Source organism: Heterocephalus glaber, unplaced genomic scaffold, assembly GCF_053883595.1.
Source record: "Heterocephalus glaber isolate CG9 unplaced genomic scaffold, H.glaber_assembly_v1.0 deba00001444, whole genome shotgun sequence".
Taxonomy (NCBI): Eukaryota; Metazoa; Chordata; class Mammalia; order Rodentia; family Bathyergidae; genus Heterocephalus; species Heterocephalus glaber.
The window spans coordinates 4,691,736-4,709,950 of NW_028258297.1; the positions used below are offsets into that span (position 1 = coordinate 4,691,736).

Here is an 18,215-nt window from a genome sequence, read left to right on the forward strand (position 1 = left end):
GGGGCAGGTGGGGAAACAGGTTCGGCTGGGTCCGGGTCCCCGCTCCTACTCAGGAGCTGGGACCCAGCCCTGATCCCAACAGCGATGCCTGCCCTCCCCTTGGGCTGGGGTCTCCTGCACCCACCTGGGGCGTAGGGATGAAGTACCAGCTGCAGCTCCCACCACAGGTCGGATTTGTGACCCTTGGGACTGCTGTGGGGTTCAGGACCTCCCGATGGCCAAGGCCAGTCCCTCCTGACCCACAGGACCTGTGCCCTCAGGGTCACCCCAGGCCCTGGACTATCCCTTCATCACTTTCACAGGCAAGGGGACACGAGATTCCCATTAGTCACCAGCTCGGATTGTTCCAGAAACACATTCAGCCCCAGTTACCACAGTGCATCCTGGGTGGGGTTTCATCCAAACCCACAGGAGACCACGGATTTCCTTGTCACCCCAGGGCCTTGGGTCCAGTTCTCACTCTGAGAGTACCCCTCCCTGCCCAGGATGCTCTGCTTGGTGCCACTGCTCCCTACCTCTACAGAAACCTCCTTCCCTGCCTCTCAACCTGGCCAAGTGACCCCTTGAAATGCACTTGAAGACTCACTTCTTCCTGGAAGTCTTCCGAGATTTCCTCCCCAGCTGGGTTCAATGCCTCCTGAGGCCCTGCTGTCACTGACTTGGGGCCCCTGCCAGCCTGAGAGTGTGCTTTGGATGGGGACCACATTCCCTGCACACTTCCATATTCTCATCATGTTGTACGGCGTCCAGAGTGGACACCACTTCCTTCACACAGCTTGGTGAGGGCTCTGATGGCTGAACAGGGAGGCAGAGGGCAGAGGGGTTCCAGGTGGGCCCCGAGAGGTGCCCTGAACTTGGCCCACTTTGCCCAGGCCGTGTGGCCAGGGTCATGCCCTGCTCAGCTGCCCCTAAGCTTCCAGCAGAGTTTGAGACTCGGGGAGGGTTGTTTTCCAGGACACCTGTAACACGCAGGGAACATGTCATTCCACACACGGCTCGGGCCACATGGCGCGAAGTTCCTGATTTCCTGCTCAGAAGCAGAAACAGCAAGCACAGAGGCAGTGAGCAGCGACTGCCAGGCTACGCCTCGTGTTTTCAATCAGTTCTGCCACGAGGAAAACTTCCGCCCACGCACGTGGCTTCACAGTCCCTGTCCCTGTATCAGCACTTCGCATCTCTGACAGCACAGTCTTTGTGGAAGCCACAGATTCCTGGGCTGAATCCAGGTGCAGGTTTGGAGGTGAAGGCTCAGCGAGATGGGTCTGGGCCTGGGGACCCTCATGGGTTCAGGGGACACTCACCGCAGTACCTCCGGGGGGATGGGCAGCTGGTCATACTCATACTGGAGATGTTCTCGGAGCTCGCTCAGATAGCTCAAATAGGTGACCTTTTTCCCGAACTTGTGGCTGAGAAAGCAGAGGCCAGAAGAGGAGGATTAAGTAACAGCGGAGAGAGGACAGGGGCTGTGGGGCGTTGAAGGAGCAAAGCAAGGGTTTTTCACATCAGGAAAATGTAAACACGGACGCAACTTAAAAGCAGAACATAAAGAAGCAGCGCGTGTTGTAGGGGGGGAGAAGCTTGGCTTGCAGGAGGAGAGGAGCCCCACACTCACCGCATAAAAATAAATAGCTGCCTCGCTGTGAATCTGCAGATATAGGAGGTGGTGCCGGAGCGGGAAACACCTCGAGGGGACTGAGACTGAGGACTGAGGACGAGGGCCAGCCCCGCCCTGCCAGGCGCAGTGACGGGAGGCGGCTCCCCACTTGCTTGTCCGTGTCTGTTCCTGGTGAGCCCAGGAAGTGAGCAGAGCCAGAAAGGCAGAGCAGGCCCAGCCACCTCAGCCACTCCACCCTCTGCCTCAGACTCAGGACAATTCACCCCACCTCCCAAGATCTGGGTCCCTCTGGAAACGAGGGCTGTCCCTCCCAGGGCAGGTGGAGGAACTAGTCACTCTCTGGTGACGATTATTGTTATGAATGAGGCTCGGTTTCCTGCACTGCAAAACGCACTCTGGTTTTATTTTGTTAATTTCTAGAACAGCGCTATTTCCTGGCTGTATACACTTAAATTGTACAACTAGGAATGTGAGAAATGGATCGCAGAGTTGCCAGAAAAGGAAAGTTATGTACTCAGCAAAACCAAACACATTTTGTCACTGTTATGATGATTTGCAAGTGTTGAAATAAGTATTCTCCTGTTTTAAACATATACGGCGTGAAATTAAAATAACCCAGTTCACCACTGCAAAAAACAAAAGCCCCACAATGGAGATTGTGACGGACAAATGGGTGAGAAAAATTCAAATGCTCAGCCCAGCATGGGTCCCAGCTCTAGGCCACTTCCTAAGCTAGTTTCTGGGGTTCCTGGCCTCTGTTTGCTCCAGGACATGGCAGGCACTGGCGCCCCCTAGTGGCCAAGGGAGATCAGCCCTGGGTGTCCAGGCTCCCAGCCACCTACTGGTGATTTTGGTGGGGCATTCAAGGATGCCGCTAGGTAGGAGCCCAGGAACCTGAGCTGAAGGCCAGAGCTGCAGCGTGCCCAGCACCCAAAGGACAAGGTCCTGCAGGAGTTCCCTGTCCCCTGTGCTTCAGAGCGTGCAGTACCTGGGGACAGCTGGCCCCAGGCAGTGAAAGGCTGCTGACAGCCTGAGTGATGGAGCAGATGGTCCCCCGAGGCCACAGGGCCTGGCTGTCCCACACAACTGTCCAGACAGGCCTCTCAGCCACACTACTCACACAGGCCCTTTTGCCTGGCATCTGTTAGATGCCAGGCTCCAGGGGCAGGGCATCCAGGGCCCTGCTTCCTGCCCCTCATACCCTGAAGAGAGCCCAAGCCAGGTTCAGCCTGGGACCCCAGCACACATGATGGTGGAATCATGTGTGACTTGTGTTGTCGCTGCAGGAGCCAGGCCTCACTTCAGGGTGTGGGAGTCCAGGGGTCTGGGCAGAACCTGAGGGTTCCCTATGTGCGGGCCTTTGAGAGTGGCCGAATTCATCCACTTCCTCCAATTCAGACAGGGACTTCTAGGTGCGGTGCGGTCAGGTGGCTGCTCAACCACACACAGGCCACAGGCAGTGGAGCCCTAGCCTGACTTCAGGGCTGCCACCCTGATTCCCAGGGTCCTCTCCTGGCATCTGTTTATGCCCAGGTCTGGGAGAGGATGAGGGGTAAACCACACAGGCCTGAGCCAGAATCCCAGCCAGAGTCCTTACTGGGACCTGGGAAAGGCTTCGTAACCACTCTGAACATCAAGCTCCTCTTCTCTGAAATGAGGAAAGTTGGCCAGCATAAAGGTGCATAAGACACTGCAATGATTCATCCTAAGAGGACAATGTGAAGACTAAAAAAAACACAGCACAAATGCTGAGCATCTGCCAGTGCTGGGCAGTCTCTGCTCTAAACACTCCATGTGCATCAAGTCGGCAACTTAAGAGCATTGCCAGCCACATGGGGAAACCGAGGCAGAGCAGCTGCATCTCCTGCCCAGGGTATTGCATGGCCATGGGGCAGAGACAGCCTGGGCATTCTGGCCTCAGATCTGTTTCACCTCCACTATGGTAGCAAGGGTTTCTTCTGACAGCTTGAGAGGTTTCCAGAGCCCTGGCAGCTTTTCCAAGGCAAAGGACATCGTGTAGAGCTGGCATCTGACACTGTCCACGGCTCCCAGGTGACCAGGAGTGGCCGCCTTGCTGTCCATGGGACTCAGATGCTGGGAGATAGGCACACAATCCCAGGCTGGTGGCCGCAGCTCAGGTGCAGGGTGAAAAGTCCGCAGGGAATGTTGGTGAAATGGAAGACAGGCTGAGGTGGGCACACAAGGGTGGGCATCAGGCAAGGCTGGGGGGGTGGAACGGGACCACGATGCTGGCCAGGAGCCTCTGACCAGCTGTGCATGTGTGCACAGGTGTGTGTGCACGGGAGCACATATGTATACGCATTTGTGTGAGCAGGCATTGCACACGTGGGCTAACAGGACATGGAGATCTGGTGAGGCAAGAAGGGGAGCAGGGCCTTGGCAGCAGAACACGAGCGCTGGGCATGTTCAGCAAGCCTGGCTTGCACGTAAGGGCGTCCCGGCTGCTGGAACAAATCGCCGCAAACCTGACAGCCCAGACAACAGCCCAATCTCCTGCAGGCCCAGGCCCAGAAGCCCACATAGGTCTTGGAGGGGTGAACAGGGTGTGGCAGGGCCGGTCCCTGAGGGGTTCCAGGGTGGGCCCACTTTCTGCCCTTCCAGCTTCTGGAGGTGTCCTTGATTTAAGGCCACCTGGCCCCATCTTGAAAGTCAGTGGCTGGCGTCTCTGAGCTTCCCCCACCTCCTCCTCTGTTCTCAGCCCCTCGGGGCCAGCTGGATAACCTCGGAAATGTCCCAGAGTAAGTCCTTCACTTAGCCACATCTGCAGAGTCCCTGCTGCCATGAGAGGTGACACATTCGCAGACTCTGGGGACTTGGGTGTGAACATCGCTGGGGTCATCGTCCCACTGACCACACCGTGAGGAAGGGCTGCAGACCCCAAGGACCGAGGCTTGCTGGAAATCCCAAGGGTGGGTGTGGTGGCAGACACAGGGACACAGGGACAGGATGGGACACAGCAGCTCAGCCCCTGGGAAGGGGCTGGTGGGTGGGGTGCAGGTGTCAGAGGACCAGAGCTATCCCTGCTTTGGGGGACTGGGCCACTTCCGGGAGTCAGATGGGATGATGGGTTGGATGTGGCCCTGGATCCTTGAGCTCTGCCTGAGTCCTCACCTGTGCACAGGGTGTAATACCTACCTCCCATGGTGGTTTGGGGCTTCAGAAGCCATGGAGTTCAGGAGCCACAGGCCTATGAGCCATTGAGGGTGGGTTTCAGGAGGAGGCATGACTAAAGGACACATGGGGAAGCAGCAGAGGCCTTCAAGGGCCATGTATGTCCAGGAAGGGAGACCACTCAAAGGACTCAGCTACCCATGGACCAAACCCTCTGAAACTGTGAGCCAAATAAACCCCTATTATGCGGCCTGTGTCGAGTACTTTGTCCCGGCGATGGGAAAGTGCTGCATGCACCCTCACTCAGATGCCACCGCCTCACCCAAGTGTCCTAACGTCCCTGTGCACACCTGGGCCCTCCTGGACTAAGCCTGTCCAGGGTTGGGCCAGAGCCACCAGGTAGAAACCGAGTCTGCCGGTCTGGGTATAGCCTCATACCTGGGTTGCCTGCTGCCCCACACCTGCTACCCGGCCCCGTGCAGTTTGTGGAGATGTGTGTGGCTGAAACAGGGCAAGAGAAGCTGCCCGTGTGAGCCTGGCAGAGCCTGGGTCTCACCACCCCCTGGGGCTCCTTCTGCTTACAGAGGCAGAAGTCACCCAGAGGGAAGGCGTCTGAGGAGGAGCCGGACAGCTGTCCCCAGGTGCCTGGGTGGTGGCTCGGGTTGGGTGTGGTTAAGGGAACCTGCAGAATGTGCGTGGTGGCGCATGCCTATAATCCCAGCACTTGGGAGGCTGAGGCAGGAGGATCTCCGTGAGTTCAAGGCCAGCCTGGACTACAGAGCAAGACCCTCTCACAAAACAAAACAAAGCAAAACAAACAAAACCCAATACAAAGGGAACCTACAGGCTTGGAGCATCTAAACTCTGCACTTTCTGAAGGAGGGCCTGGCCCCGGCTGGGTCCCAGGTGCCCTGAGCTCCTGGGACATCCGCCTTGCACCCTGGGCCTCGGGCCACACCATGTGGTTTTATGCCAGCCATGGGATCTGGGGGGGGGCGGGACTTGGGCTGTCACAGTCCAACCCCAGCAGGGACAGAGACAGTCACTGAGGTCAGCCGTGTAGCTCTAGGCCTTTAGGGCTGGTTGCAAGGAAATCCCTAGGTGCTGAGGCTCAGGCGCCTCCCTGGGGAGCAGGGTCCACTGCAGGTCACAGTCACTGCTGGGACCGTCCAGTGCAGGCCCACAGGGCAGGGGGCTCTGCCTGCCTTCCAGGCCCTCACTGTGCCCCGTCCCTGCCCCGTGACAGGCTGGACAGTGAGGACAAGCACTCCAAGTCCTTCTAGTGAAAAGAGCCTGAGAACGCTCAGGGGACCCTGGAACAGCTACAGAATGTGGGGCTCTCGTCACAGGAGGCTGAAGACACCGGGGCATGCCCGGCAGGTGCAGTGGGTGGTACTTCCGCCCATGACCCTCAGAGGGCCAGGGCACACGAATGGCCATCCTGGGACTCAGTGCAGTCCCTGGGGGTAGGCAGGGCGACCCCTCCATGGATACCCCAGAGACAGCAGCGCAACCTGGGCCCTGTGGGTCCTCACAGACAGACATACCTGATGAGGGGCCGGAAGAGGTTCCACAGGACCTTGATGAAGCTGGTGGGGTGCACCACGTACAGGGCCTTCAGGTTCTTCTTGTACCTGTGGAGGGGACCGAGAGATACCCTGGGTCTCAATAAGAGGATGCCAAACAAACAAACAAACAAAAAGAAAGGGTAGCTGGAGGTGGTAACACAGGCCTTAATCCTAGCACTCTGGGAGGCTGAGACAGGATGGTCACAAATGAAAACCCAGCCTGGGCAACCTAGCGACTCAGCAAGACACTGTCCCAAAATAAAAAATTTAAAAGGGCTGCAGATGGAGCTCAGTGTGAAGGTCCTGGGTTTGATCCTCAGTCCCACAAAAAGAGAAGGGGCTCAAAAGTGGGGAAAACTGTACTCCTCAGCGTACACCATTCTGCAGCTGCTCCCTGCTGGGGAGGGGTCGAGGCGCATGGCCCGGGCCGACTTGATTACCAACAGCTGGCACCACTGAGTGCACAGACCTTACGCCTGAGGACGCCTGGACCAGAGGAGCTTGCTGTGCCAAGGCCAGCAACTGCACACTACACGAGGGACTTGGGGTGGCCCTGGGGGACACGAGGCTTCTTAGCTTTCCTGCATCCCTGCTCCAATCCTGCTTCTGGACACTTCCATGCAAGGCTGGCAGATGAAGGCAGGTGACCAGCTGGGGTGGGAAGAGGCAGTGGCATGTTGGGGACCAAGAGGGTGACATGTGGCCTGGGGGGAGTCCCAGCCTCCAGGGACAAGGACACCCACTCTTCCTGGGAAGGAGCCAGCCAGAGCGACTCTGGAGCCAGTGCTTAGCACCCCAAAGCCCCACCGTCAGAATGTCAGGGATTACACCGGCCACTTGTGAAAAAACAGCTATGATTAAATATGAAATACTGGTCAGGATGCCGGAGCCTGAGTGGGTGGCAGAGGGGAGATGTTAGACAGCTGCAGCGTGGACAGGAGCCAGGTAGGGGCAGTGGGCTCAGCGCCACAGGTGGGCAGGGAGAACAAACACAAACAAGCACATACAGGAGTACACATGCACCCTAACTCCGTGCCCTGAGAGGGTCTCCAGGAGGTCCCCACTAGGAGGAACCAGGGTCCTCAGAGAAAGGACGGATTGCTGAGCGGGGGCCAGAGAAACACAGGAGGAGCCAGAGCATGGGAGCTGGAAGCAGGGAAGTGAGCACGAAGCGGGCCAGGACAGGGCCCAACACGGACTGGGATGAATTCCAGGGCCCAGGAGCCAGCTTGCAGGATGAACAAGGAGCAGCTTGTGCGATGGAGGATTCAAAGAGATCATCAGTGCCTCATGGGCAGGACATCATGCATCCACATTGCCATGGACCAGCAACACAAAGAGGAAGCCCTGCCTCAGTGGACACCACTGCTCTGCCCCCGGGGTCTGGCAACTGCCTCAGTAATAACCCATCAGGAAGAGGGTGCAGCCAGCACCTGAGGCTGAGGAGGGAGGTGTGTGTGGGCTCCCAGTGCCCCCTGCTAGGAAACACAGGTGAGGCATTCTTACAGGGCCCTCGCTGCAGGACTGAAGCAAAGACTTCTGAGTTGTCCAGGAACCCACAGTGTGGTGGCCTCCACATCCACCCTTGGAGGCTATAGCCTTTGCCAGAAGCCACCCAGGACAGTATCAGCACTCCGGGAAGGGGGTCAGGACACTGGGGTGTGAGCGGGTTTGTCCTTCACAGGAGTGAGCTGTCAGAGGGTCAGGAGTGTGAGAAGCCAGCAGGAGACAGAGCAGGAAAGAAGGCAGGAAACTCTCTCCACATGAATCCCATCTTAACGGATTTGGAGCTCCACTTGCATGCCTCTGGTGACAGAGAACTCACTCCCTTGCAGGCACCCACTGAAGACCACAGCGAGGATCTTCCTCCCACCCCTACCTGGTCCCCTCTGGCCCAGGTCAAATGACCACTGCCCGGAGGTCACTGCCTCATGTCTTCCCTCCTGGAGGGCCACCAAGCTAGTGGTGTGACTTTTCGCCTTGTCCCTGTTCACGTCTCTGTCCTGAACATCAGGGGCTTCTGCTGCTACCTTACACGGGAGCTCCCCACGCTGGCCACCACCCCCCTCTGCACAGCTTCGACCCCACAGTCCCACAGCCCCAGGCACGCACTTCCTGTCGAACTCCTTGTAGGCGCTCTGCAGCCAGCTCAGGGATGGCTTGTTTCGGCTGTTGAGACCATGGTGGAAGTAGATGATGGTGTAGTCGTGCTCCACGTACTGGTCTAGCGTGAACTTCAGGTACCTGTGCACAAATATAGACTCATCACGAAAATCACCAGCTTCTCCCCAAGATGCCTCCCGTTGCTGGCAGGTGTGGTCACCTGGCAGGTGCCACACAAGCTCATACCAGGGCCACCTAGACTCTGCTCGCCAGGGACTGAGCTGCAGATGTTCCATCACTTGCCTAAGGTCACACAACTGCTCAGTGGAAGGGGCAGGCTGAAGTGTGACCCCCAAAGACACCCACGTCAAGTTCTCAGACCCTGGGAAGGTGGCTTTATTTGTAAGAAATCCTTCGCAGGTGTAAACTGAGGTTCTCAGAAGAAGCCAGTCCTGGAGGAGGACTAACACAGCCACACGCAACTTTACAGGACAGACGTCAAGAGAGGACTCAGCAGGGGGGACAGAGGTCAAGGGGGCTGTGGTACAGCCCCAGGCCAGGGAGGACAGGACTTGCACACACACAGGACGCTGGAGGAAGAGGGGGCGCCCCCCCCAAGGGAAGCACTAGCAAGCAGGGCTAAGACCCCAGACCGCCTGGACCGCACCCTTGGACCCTCCCACTCCACTCCTGGCCACTGGGCTACGTGTCTGGAAGTTCATTCTGTCCCCACTTTCCAGAGGTGCCTCCTGATATCTGTCTAGACTGTGAAGGCAGAACCCTGACTCTGCCCTGCCAGGCACTTGGCCACCCCCAGGGATGACTCCTCCCGGGGGCTCCCTTTGATCCCTTTCTGGGGTGCAGGGTGCTGATTCCTCTCCGCTGCAACTGGGAGCCCTGCCCTTGTGTTACTGTGGAAAGGCCTTGTTCAGCTCTCTCTATTTATTTTTGGTTTTTTTGAGACAGGGTCTTGCTAGTAGTTCAGGCTGTCCTTGAACTCAGTAGCCTGGGCTGCCCTCAAACTCATGAGGATTCTCCTGCCTCAGCCTCCTGAGTGCCAGGATCAGAGGTGCATGCCACCACACCTATCGCTGGAGGCACTTTACCTTTGTGAGCAGCAGTCCCTTAGGAAAGGCTCCTGGGTCTTTGTCATGCAGCCCCAAGTGTACCTTGCATCAGGGGAGTGTGTGTCACTGGAGCCTGGGTGGCAGTCTTCTGGGATGGTGACCCTCTCTCCCAGCTCCCACCATCTGGGTGCGAATCCCCCAGGAAGAGCCGCCTCATGGGCCTCAGGGACTTGCAGAGCTGGGCACAGCTGCCGCCAGCTCTGTCTAGAGACCTGGGTGTCCTCACTGTGTGCTGCAGCTGTCGTAGGTGCCTCCAAAGGAGCCTGCCCAAGGCCTGCATCTGGTGACTCTCTGGGGCCCTCCAGCCCAAGCCATCCCCCGATGACCCGTGACCCTGCCCTGCCTCTGTCCCCCAGAGTTGCCCAGACCCCATGCTGCTGGCCTACAACCAGGTGGCTTGAGTGGGGGGCACCCGGAGCAGGGTGTCATAGCCTCGTGTCCTCACATGGGACACCTGGGGATGCCAGGGCTGGTGGGGAGCAAACTCCAAGTGTCCACCAGGGCTGCTCTGTCTCCACCTCGTGGCCAGCAACCGGGGCAGAGGCGCAGCCTGTTGAGCCAACTGTTCTGGCACTGGTCCCCATGAGGCCACTGGTACTGGGGTAAGTGGCTGGGTGGCTGCCTCATGACAGCAGCAGGGCCAGCAGCAAGGGACAGGTGGGAGGGGGTGACAGTGCCAGGCCAGGTAGGAAGCAGGAGAGTGGATAAGGGAAGAGGGCAGAGGGCCCACAAGGCGAAGAGGACCGGGAAGAGGAAGAGGAGGAGGAAGCTGGAGACTAGGCAGCCTCCTAGGGCCCTGAGGCCTGGGGTGGAGCCCAAGACAATGGATCTAAAGCCACCAGGCTGGAGAAGGCTGGGTCCTGCTGGGGTACTGGCTGGCCAACAGGCAGGTGACTGACACTCCGGGACACATTTTCAATCTACTTGGCAGCCTTTGACCTCAAATTCCCACTTTGCTGAGCACAGGGCTGGAGACGGAGGTGTTGGGGAGGGTGTACATGGAGCAGTGGCCCAGGAGAGGGGACAGGCAGAGCCTGTGGTCAGGGAGGTCAGCATCGGTGGACAGGAGAGCACTGGGCTTGTCCTCCAAGGGGCTCTGCTGGGGCCACTGTGTCCTGGGCCTTGTGACCTGTGACCTGGGAGCTGGTGCCCCGCCCTCCAACAGCAGGAGCTTGTGGGGCTGGTGACCTCTGCGCGTGACCTTTATGACTTCATCACCCAAATATTTCATGACTTCATTGCCCAAATATTGTCCTGCCCTGTAGGCAGAAGACAGGGCCTCAGAGAGGGGTGAGGGCCTCATAGAAAGCAGCCAGGAGGCCCGGAGAGCTGGTAGCCTTCAGGGGAGACGTGGAGGATGGGAGTCCATGCCTGAGAGGTGGGCGGAGCCAGAGGCCCGGTCCTGTGTAGCTCTGCTAGGGGCTGGGGAGGGCGGTGTCCCCTCAGGTCCCAAAGCCCGGAGTAGAGTCTCCCTCATGCAGACTGGAGCGGCTCTGGGTGGGGACGTTAAGCCAACTGGAGGCCGCAGAAGTCCTGCTGCCTCCCCCCCACCCCGCCCTGCACAGCCCCCCGCTGTACCAGCCTCAGAACCCTGCACACCTGGGTGGCACAGGGTGACGCTGGGTGACCCAAGAGCACATCTCCCCACCTTCTGTCTCAGGCCCATTTCCTGGCCATAGTATCCCCCATTCCACCGGGCACCCAGTAAACACCCAGGGCCAAGGACAACAGCAGTGGAGCCCTGGGGCTCCTGTCTACTCCACTCAGAACCCACAAGGTAGCCCTGGGGGGAAACTGAGTCTGGAACCAGGTGACCGTGGGATAGAGAGGCCCTGGTCCTGTGGCCGAGAAGAGAGAAGACTTGCAGACACATAGGGATGATGGCGTGTGAACATGGAGACGGAGAGGGAGAAATGAGGGAGGACCCTGCCATGGAGCCCCAGATGATGTAGCTCTATGTGGTCAGCTGCCTGCTGTGTCCTTGGATGTGGATGCCACAGGACCCTTGCACAGCTCCAGAAGGTGTCCCAGTGAGGCCTTGAAGGAACAGCATGGTGTGCTTTGGATCTGGAACACTGGCCTCCCTGCCCAGGACTGGGGCAGGGCTGTCCCCAGCTTCAGAGGGAGGGCACCCACTGCTGAAAGGAGACCAAACCAGCCTTCCACTGTACCCATGGCACTGGTGATGGCCATAGGAGCCCTGGGGACCCAGACTGTCCACAGATGACCCTGGGCTGGACATGGAGGTGAGAGCTCAACTCCCAAAGTCAGCAAAGGAAACCCAAGCAGGAGGCCCTGTGGGACAGCGGTGACACAGGGATGTGGGGTGGAGACAGGGGGACTCACTCCAACAGGCGCTGGTGGTTGAGTTCGTGTGAGGGCGGCATCCGACAGCAGCTGAAGGTGACCACGTGTCTCCCATAGCAGTCGTCACCTGTGGGAGAGACACAGGCCTAAGCCTCCAGCCACCCCGGGAGCCTTAGGACACAGTGACCCTGACTGGCCCGGTAGAGCCGGAGGCCCAGGAGGGACACCAGTAACAGAGTGCGGTGGCACAGGCTTGTAACCCCAGCACTGAGGAAGGCAGAGGCAGGAGGGTCCCAAGTTCGAGCCCAGCCCAGACAATTTAGGGAGACCCTGTCACAAAATAAAAAAGAAAAAGCAAAGGGCTGAGGATGTAGCTCAGTGCAAAGGCCCTGTTTCTGGGGTTTGTTCTGGGAAAAGAAGAAAGAAGAAGAAGAGGAAGAAGAGGAAGAGGAGGAAAAAGAGGAGGAGGAAGAGTCCTTCGTGTTAAGCCACCATAACCAGCCTATGTGATGGAAGCGTCTCCCACTTCAGACGGAAAGCAGGCCTGCCACCACCTGAGCTAGGTTGCCTGTCCCAGGCCACACCGAGGCTGAGGGCACCTGGGATTTGAATCTAGACACTCTGACCTCAAAAGCTAGGGTCTGCCCGCTCTGGCACCTCCACCCCACCACATTAAAGCCCCCTGAGGCCGGCCACCCTCCCTGGACTCTGGGTTGGCCCCGTGCTGACTCCTCACACAGCTGGGCCCGCCCTCGGGGAGAGCCTGGGGGAGGTCCTTGGAGACCCAGGGATGGGCACACGGCAGGCCCCTGTGGGTGGTGAGAGCCCGCCTGCCACGCACTGCCATAGCCTGGGGCAGAGGCCAGAGACCCAGCCCCATCCTGATCCCCCAGCTCAGGAAGGACCGGACTGGGGAGGGTGGTGGCTCCTTTTCTCCTCCTTCCACTTCTCCTCCTCTTCTCTTTCCTCTTCTTTCATCTCTTTTTTCATCTTCCTCCTCCTTCTCCTCTTCTCCTCTTCATCTTCAGTATGGGGAGTTGAACCCAGGACCTTCACACAGAGCTACATCCCCAGCCCTGAGACAGGCTCCTGCTAAGTCACTAAGTAGCCCAGGTTGGGCTCCAACTTGCAATCCTCCAGTCCAGCCTCCCGGAGTGCTGGGATTACAGGCATGTGTCACCATGCCTGGCACAACTTCTTTATTACAACTGAACACACAAGGACACGGGGAAGCACAGCCCGACGTGTGCTGAGGGACAGGACAGGAGGCCAGGCAGCAGGGATCCAGAGGCACTGACCCTGCCAGCCTCCCTTGGCTGCAGGGACCTTCTGTCATTTCTCAGGTGATGGGAAGGCTGCCTCCGCCTCTCAGCCACCTGCATGGTCCCCCTCCTTCCTGACTCCACCCCTGCCCTCCAAACCCACTTGTCCTTCCAACCGCTGGGCAGGCCACTGCCCCACTGGTCCACCACAGGGAGGGATGGGCTGCAGGGGCTCAGTCGTCACAGGGTGAGGAGCGGTCCTACCGCTCACCTACCCCTCACTGTAGCCGTGGGAACTTTGCATCATGGGAAAGTTCTGTGGGGCAGCACTGCCCGCAGTGGAGACCAGGTGTGGCCACGGGTGGACCTGGTGTGTGGCCCTCAGGGCAAAGGGGGTAGTTCTGCCTGGCTCCACCTGGTGCTGCGGGTTAGCAGGGCGCCTTCCCCGATACACAACCCTGTCCTCAGCCCGTACCTCAGAATGAGGCCTTATTTGGGAAGAGGGTCAGCACTGCAGGCCTGTTAGTGGTTCAGACAAGCTCATCCTGGACTTGGGGTGCACTCCAAACCCAGAGACTAATGCCTGTGTGATGGGGGGAGAGGGAGACTAGAGACCCAGGAGAGATGATGGCCCTGGGGAATGTGGGGGAGATCAGTGACACAGCAGCCCAAGGGACACCAGGGCCAGGGTGTATCCTCCCCAGAGCCTGCAGGAGACCCCGGCCCACATCTCCAGTCCAGACTTCTGGACCTAGAACTGCAAGACAGTCAACTTCTGCTTTTTTTTTTTTTTTTTTTTTTCGGTACAGGAGATTGAACTCAGGACCTTGCACTTTCAAGGCACCGAGCTAAATCCCCGGGCCTCTTTTTGTTTTTTGAGACAAGGTCTTGCTATGTAGTTCAGGCTGGCCTTGAACTCACGGTGATCCTCCTACCTCAGCCTCTCCAGTGCTGGGATTACAGATGTGTGCCACCACACCTGGCTCCTATGTTTGCTCTTTGAAGCTCCGTCCAGGGGACAGGGATACTTGGATGGAGGCTTCTTCCTGCCCACCAGCCAGGGACCATGAAGTGGTCAGCTGGGGAGTCTCCCAGATGCAGGGTCCTGGGTCGCATGGGACTGCCACCATTAGTGGTTTCTTGGAGCTCAGTGGGCCCTGCAGCCCACTCCGCTCTCTCCTCATCCCTGAAGCCCACGCCCTTCTGCCCCAGGATCCTCCAGCCTCCTGGGTGCCACCTTCTCTCCTATCCCTGGCCTCCCCCACCTCCCTTTACTCCTCCCCCAAATGCTTTCCCTCCCCCTTTCCCCTCCTCCTCCTCCCGGGCTGATCCTCCTCACTCTCTCCCTGCTCTTCCCTGGAACCCACCAAGCCCAGCCTGGGGCCTAAGCCCTGCAATCATTGATTACAGGAAGCTTATCAGGACCCTGAAGAAAGTAAGGGTCCCCTCCTGGAAAGGCACAGGACTTTCCGGTTTGGAAGTAGTCCTGACATCAGTCCTCAGGGAGTTTCCTTGAAATGATACCCCGAGGCTCTGAGAACAATGAACTGTGTTTACATTTATATGCTGCACTGGAGCACACTCAGGCACACAGGTGTGAGCTCTCCTTCCGTGTCCCTCCCTGTCGGCCGTCCAGGGAGCTGCTTGTTATTTAGGACACAGTTCTCATTCCTCCAGGAGGCCAGAAGCCTCCCTGATGTCTGGAATCCAGAGGATTTTCAGTTTCCAAATACACCCTCCTTCCCTCTCCCAGGCTCCTTAGGACACTTGTCAGGCTTCCGATTGTCCAGTGACAAGAAAGAGTATTGTACCATCTGTCAATGGCCCAGGAAACAATCAGACTTCAAAATCCCAGGTATAAGATGGCTAATAAAGGCATGAAAAAAATGTTCAACATTGCTGGAGGTCAGAAATGCATATTAAAACAACCCTGAGATTCCATCTTAATCCAGAGAGAATGGCCACCATCAAGAAATCAAACAATAGCAAATGCTGTCCAGGCTGCAGGGAAAAAAGGAACCCTTCTCTCTCCATTGCTGGGGGAATGTAAACCAGTACAGCCACTCTGGCAATCAGGGTGGAGATTCTTCAAAAAACTGAAACGAAAAATTCCATTCCATCCCCAGCTATTTCCCTTTTAGGTATCTTCCTGAAAGAGTTAAAGTCATCATATCACAATGTTCCATGTTTATAGCAGCACAATTCGTAGTAGCTAAATCTGGGAGGCAGCCTATATGTCCATCAGTAGATGAATAGATAAAGAAAGCATGGTATTTACACACAGTGGAGCACTACTCTACCATAGGGAAGGATAAACTTGAGTCGTCTGTAGGAAAATGTATATACTTTGAGATCACAATGTTAAATGAAATAAATGAGACTCTCAAGCTTAACTATTGTGTGGTTTTTCTCTTATACAGAAACCCAAAACAAGCAAGCTCAAGGACCCGAGTTCGATCCCTTGTACCAAAAAAAAAAAAAAAAAAGAAATCCAAAACATAAATAAAGAGCAAAATAAAAGATAACTAGTAGAAAGTAGGGAGGTCTTTTCAAATGGGAAGGGAACAAGAGTTGCAGGGAGGGATGGGAGGGGAAGGGGGGAAAAAAAGAATTAAGATGCATTATGTACATGTACCAACTCCCCACAAGGAATGAAATCATTATGTACTGCAAACATGGACTAAGAAAAATAATAATTCAGTCAGGCATGGTGGTGCGTGCCTGTAATTCCAGCAATCAGGAGGCTGAGGCAGGAGAATTGCTGGGAGTTTGAGGCCAGCATGGGGTACATAGTGAGTTCAAGGGCCAGCCTGAACTACATATTGAGAACTTGTCTAAAAAAATAAATAAATAACCCAAACAGTAAAAATTAAAAATTCACACTCGGGCCAGGGATTTAGCTCAGTGGTTTCGCCACCTGCTGCGCAAGCGCAAGGACTCGAGTTTGATCCCCAGTACCAAAAAAAAGATTCACACTAGCTCTGCAGATCATGTTTCCTTTCCTACCTTTAATAAACTTAAAACCTTGCCACCTTTTGCCCCCCCCATCTTGACCAATTCTTTGTTCAGGAAGACAAGACCCTAGAAAGCATCTCTAGAAGGAGTACCCAGTACCCCAGAACCCGGTAATCTATTTTGGAAAAGCCAGCCAGGAGGTTTTTATTTCTCCAACCCAGCCAGTAAGCTACAATATCCCAAGGTAGTTGGCCAGCACACAATCCCTAGACCTATCAATAATAGGAATCCAGGAAATGCACAGAAAAACAGTTCCCAAAGCCCTGATCCTGGAATCAATCAAATCAGAGAATACTATCTTCAATTCTTCTCCTGAGAACTCAAGCAGATTTTTGATTGGACACCCTCAACCTCCCCTCAGTCCTGAGAGATACAAAAGATGGCTGCCATTGAGCTCTGGGGTTGCTACTATTAAGAACCTCAAGCAGCCTTAAAAACGTGGATTATAGCTCTATAGCTCTATATATTTATCATATTAGAAACCTAAAACAGAAAATCTTAAAAGATTTATTCAAATATTTAAATGAACATTAGCACAAATAACACACTTTTAATGTCTTACAAAATGAACTTTGTTTCCCATCTCCCTCTTGTTGGCACCTGAACTGTGGATCTGTATCCCTCACATCAGATCCAGCACCCTTTCCCCCAAGCCCCAACAGTTTTGTAGAAAGGACACTGAGGGCTTCAGTGACCGGGCACCTGCAGAATCTTGTCCTCTGGCTCCTCCCCTGTATCTGGTGCATACCGACTGTATTTTTCTGGGGGCTTCACTGGATGGAGAACTGTGGCCCTTTGTGTCCGTCACCTCTACAGAACCCCAGCACCTTGGAGGTGACAGCCAGGTGTGAGAAGCCAAGTGCAGCGACCTAGAGGCAAGAGCACCTGCCTGCGGGAGATGGCACACAGAGGGCTCCTGGTCCCCAGGCCTATATTAAAGCGATGCAGTCCCTTCTCCTCTGATGGATAGCACCTGCAGGTGCGGGTGTGGGCTGGCTGGTCTGCTAAGCTTTGGAGACATATGTTGTTCTGGATGCGAGACTGCAGCACAGTGCCCTTCATCAGCACAACAGCCCATTTCACTTGGGCTCCCACTACCCTAGGCTTCTCAGAGCGTCCCACAATGTGGTGACAAGCACGTCCTTGCTCTTGCAGGACATTGGCAGGTACCTTGTTCCCACTACTTTCATCCTGTGGCCAAGCCCCCTGGTCCCCAAGACATACACACTCTCAGGGACCATGCAGCCGAGGACCTACCTGCCATCTGCAGGATGCCATGCCTGGCCACGTCATAGAACGGGTGACTGGTGCTCACTGTGGGGTCCTCGCCAGCCATGGCCACCACTGACGGTCTTCTCGATGCACCCAGCTTGGCTGCCTCCTTCTGGGGTCTCTGTGGCTCTGTGGAAGGCAGTGGGTGTGAGAGGAGCTCAGGGTACTCTCAAGAAAGAAGCAGCCCTGCTGGGTCCTTTGTAACAGTCATCCAGCCTCTGCTGTCCCCCTGCCTCTGCCACAAGCCCTCTGTGTGCTCGCCTCTGCCCTGCAGCCATGACACGCCCTGACTTACTGCACCCACCGCATGCCCACCCAAGGCGTAGCAGTGAGGGAGAGAAAGGAGATCCAAGGGCTCAGTTCTGTCTTCAATGCCAGAAGTGGAAACTGAGCCCCAGAGAGTGATGTGCCCGAGGCCACATTGTTAACTGGCAAATCCTGACCTACACTGCCTTGGCAGATGCTAGCAATGTGGCTGGAGGGCAGCAAGGCCCAAGAGGGCAGGGTCAAGGGCAGAAACTGGGGACCCTGCTGGGTGAGGAGGGGGTGAAGATGTGGCTACAACTCAAGGATGTCAGGAGCTTCAGGTATTAGCAGAGGCCAGAAGAACCTCTTCCCACAGCCTTTGGCCCACACCACGGGCACAGCTCTCCATCTGGTGAACAGATTTTGAACCCTGGCCTACAGATCAGTGAAAGAGTAACTTCCTGTTGTATTAAGCTACCAGGTTTGTGGTCACTTATGAGCCCTAGCAGCCGTGGTGAGGAGGTGGGCTCTACCCAGGGGGTCCAGGGAGGCACAGAAGGATAGAGGA

General features: G+C 56.4%; 1 protein-coding gene across 4 annotated transcripts in view; it reads right to left on the minus strand.

Moving 5' to 3' along the window:
* The window catches only part of Arhgap8 (Rho GTPase activating protein 8), a 63,039-nt gene that overhangs the window by 24,883 nt on the left and 19,941 nt on the right, over positions 1-18,215 (minus strand). For all 4 annotated transcript variants that reach the window (XM_004845420.4, XM_004845421.4, XM_004845418.4 and 1 more), the window contains 5 exons: positions 17,387-17,530; positions 11,892-11,979; positions 8,428-8,559; positions 6,295-6,381; positions 1,302-1,406 (listed from right to left, as the gene is read on the minus strand). In XM_004845420.4, the coding sequence (XP_004845477.1) occupies positions 1,302-1,406; positions 6,295-6,381; positions 8,428-8,559; positions 11,892-11,979; positions 17,387-17,465 (491 nt within the window). In that variant the 5' untranslated portion in view covers positions 17,466-17,530. The remainder of the gene's footprint in view (positions 1-1,301; positions 1,407-6,294; positions 6,382-8,427; positions 8,560-11,891; positions 11,980-17,386; positions 17,531-18,215) is intronic.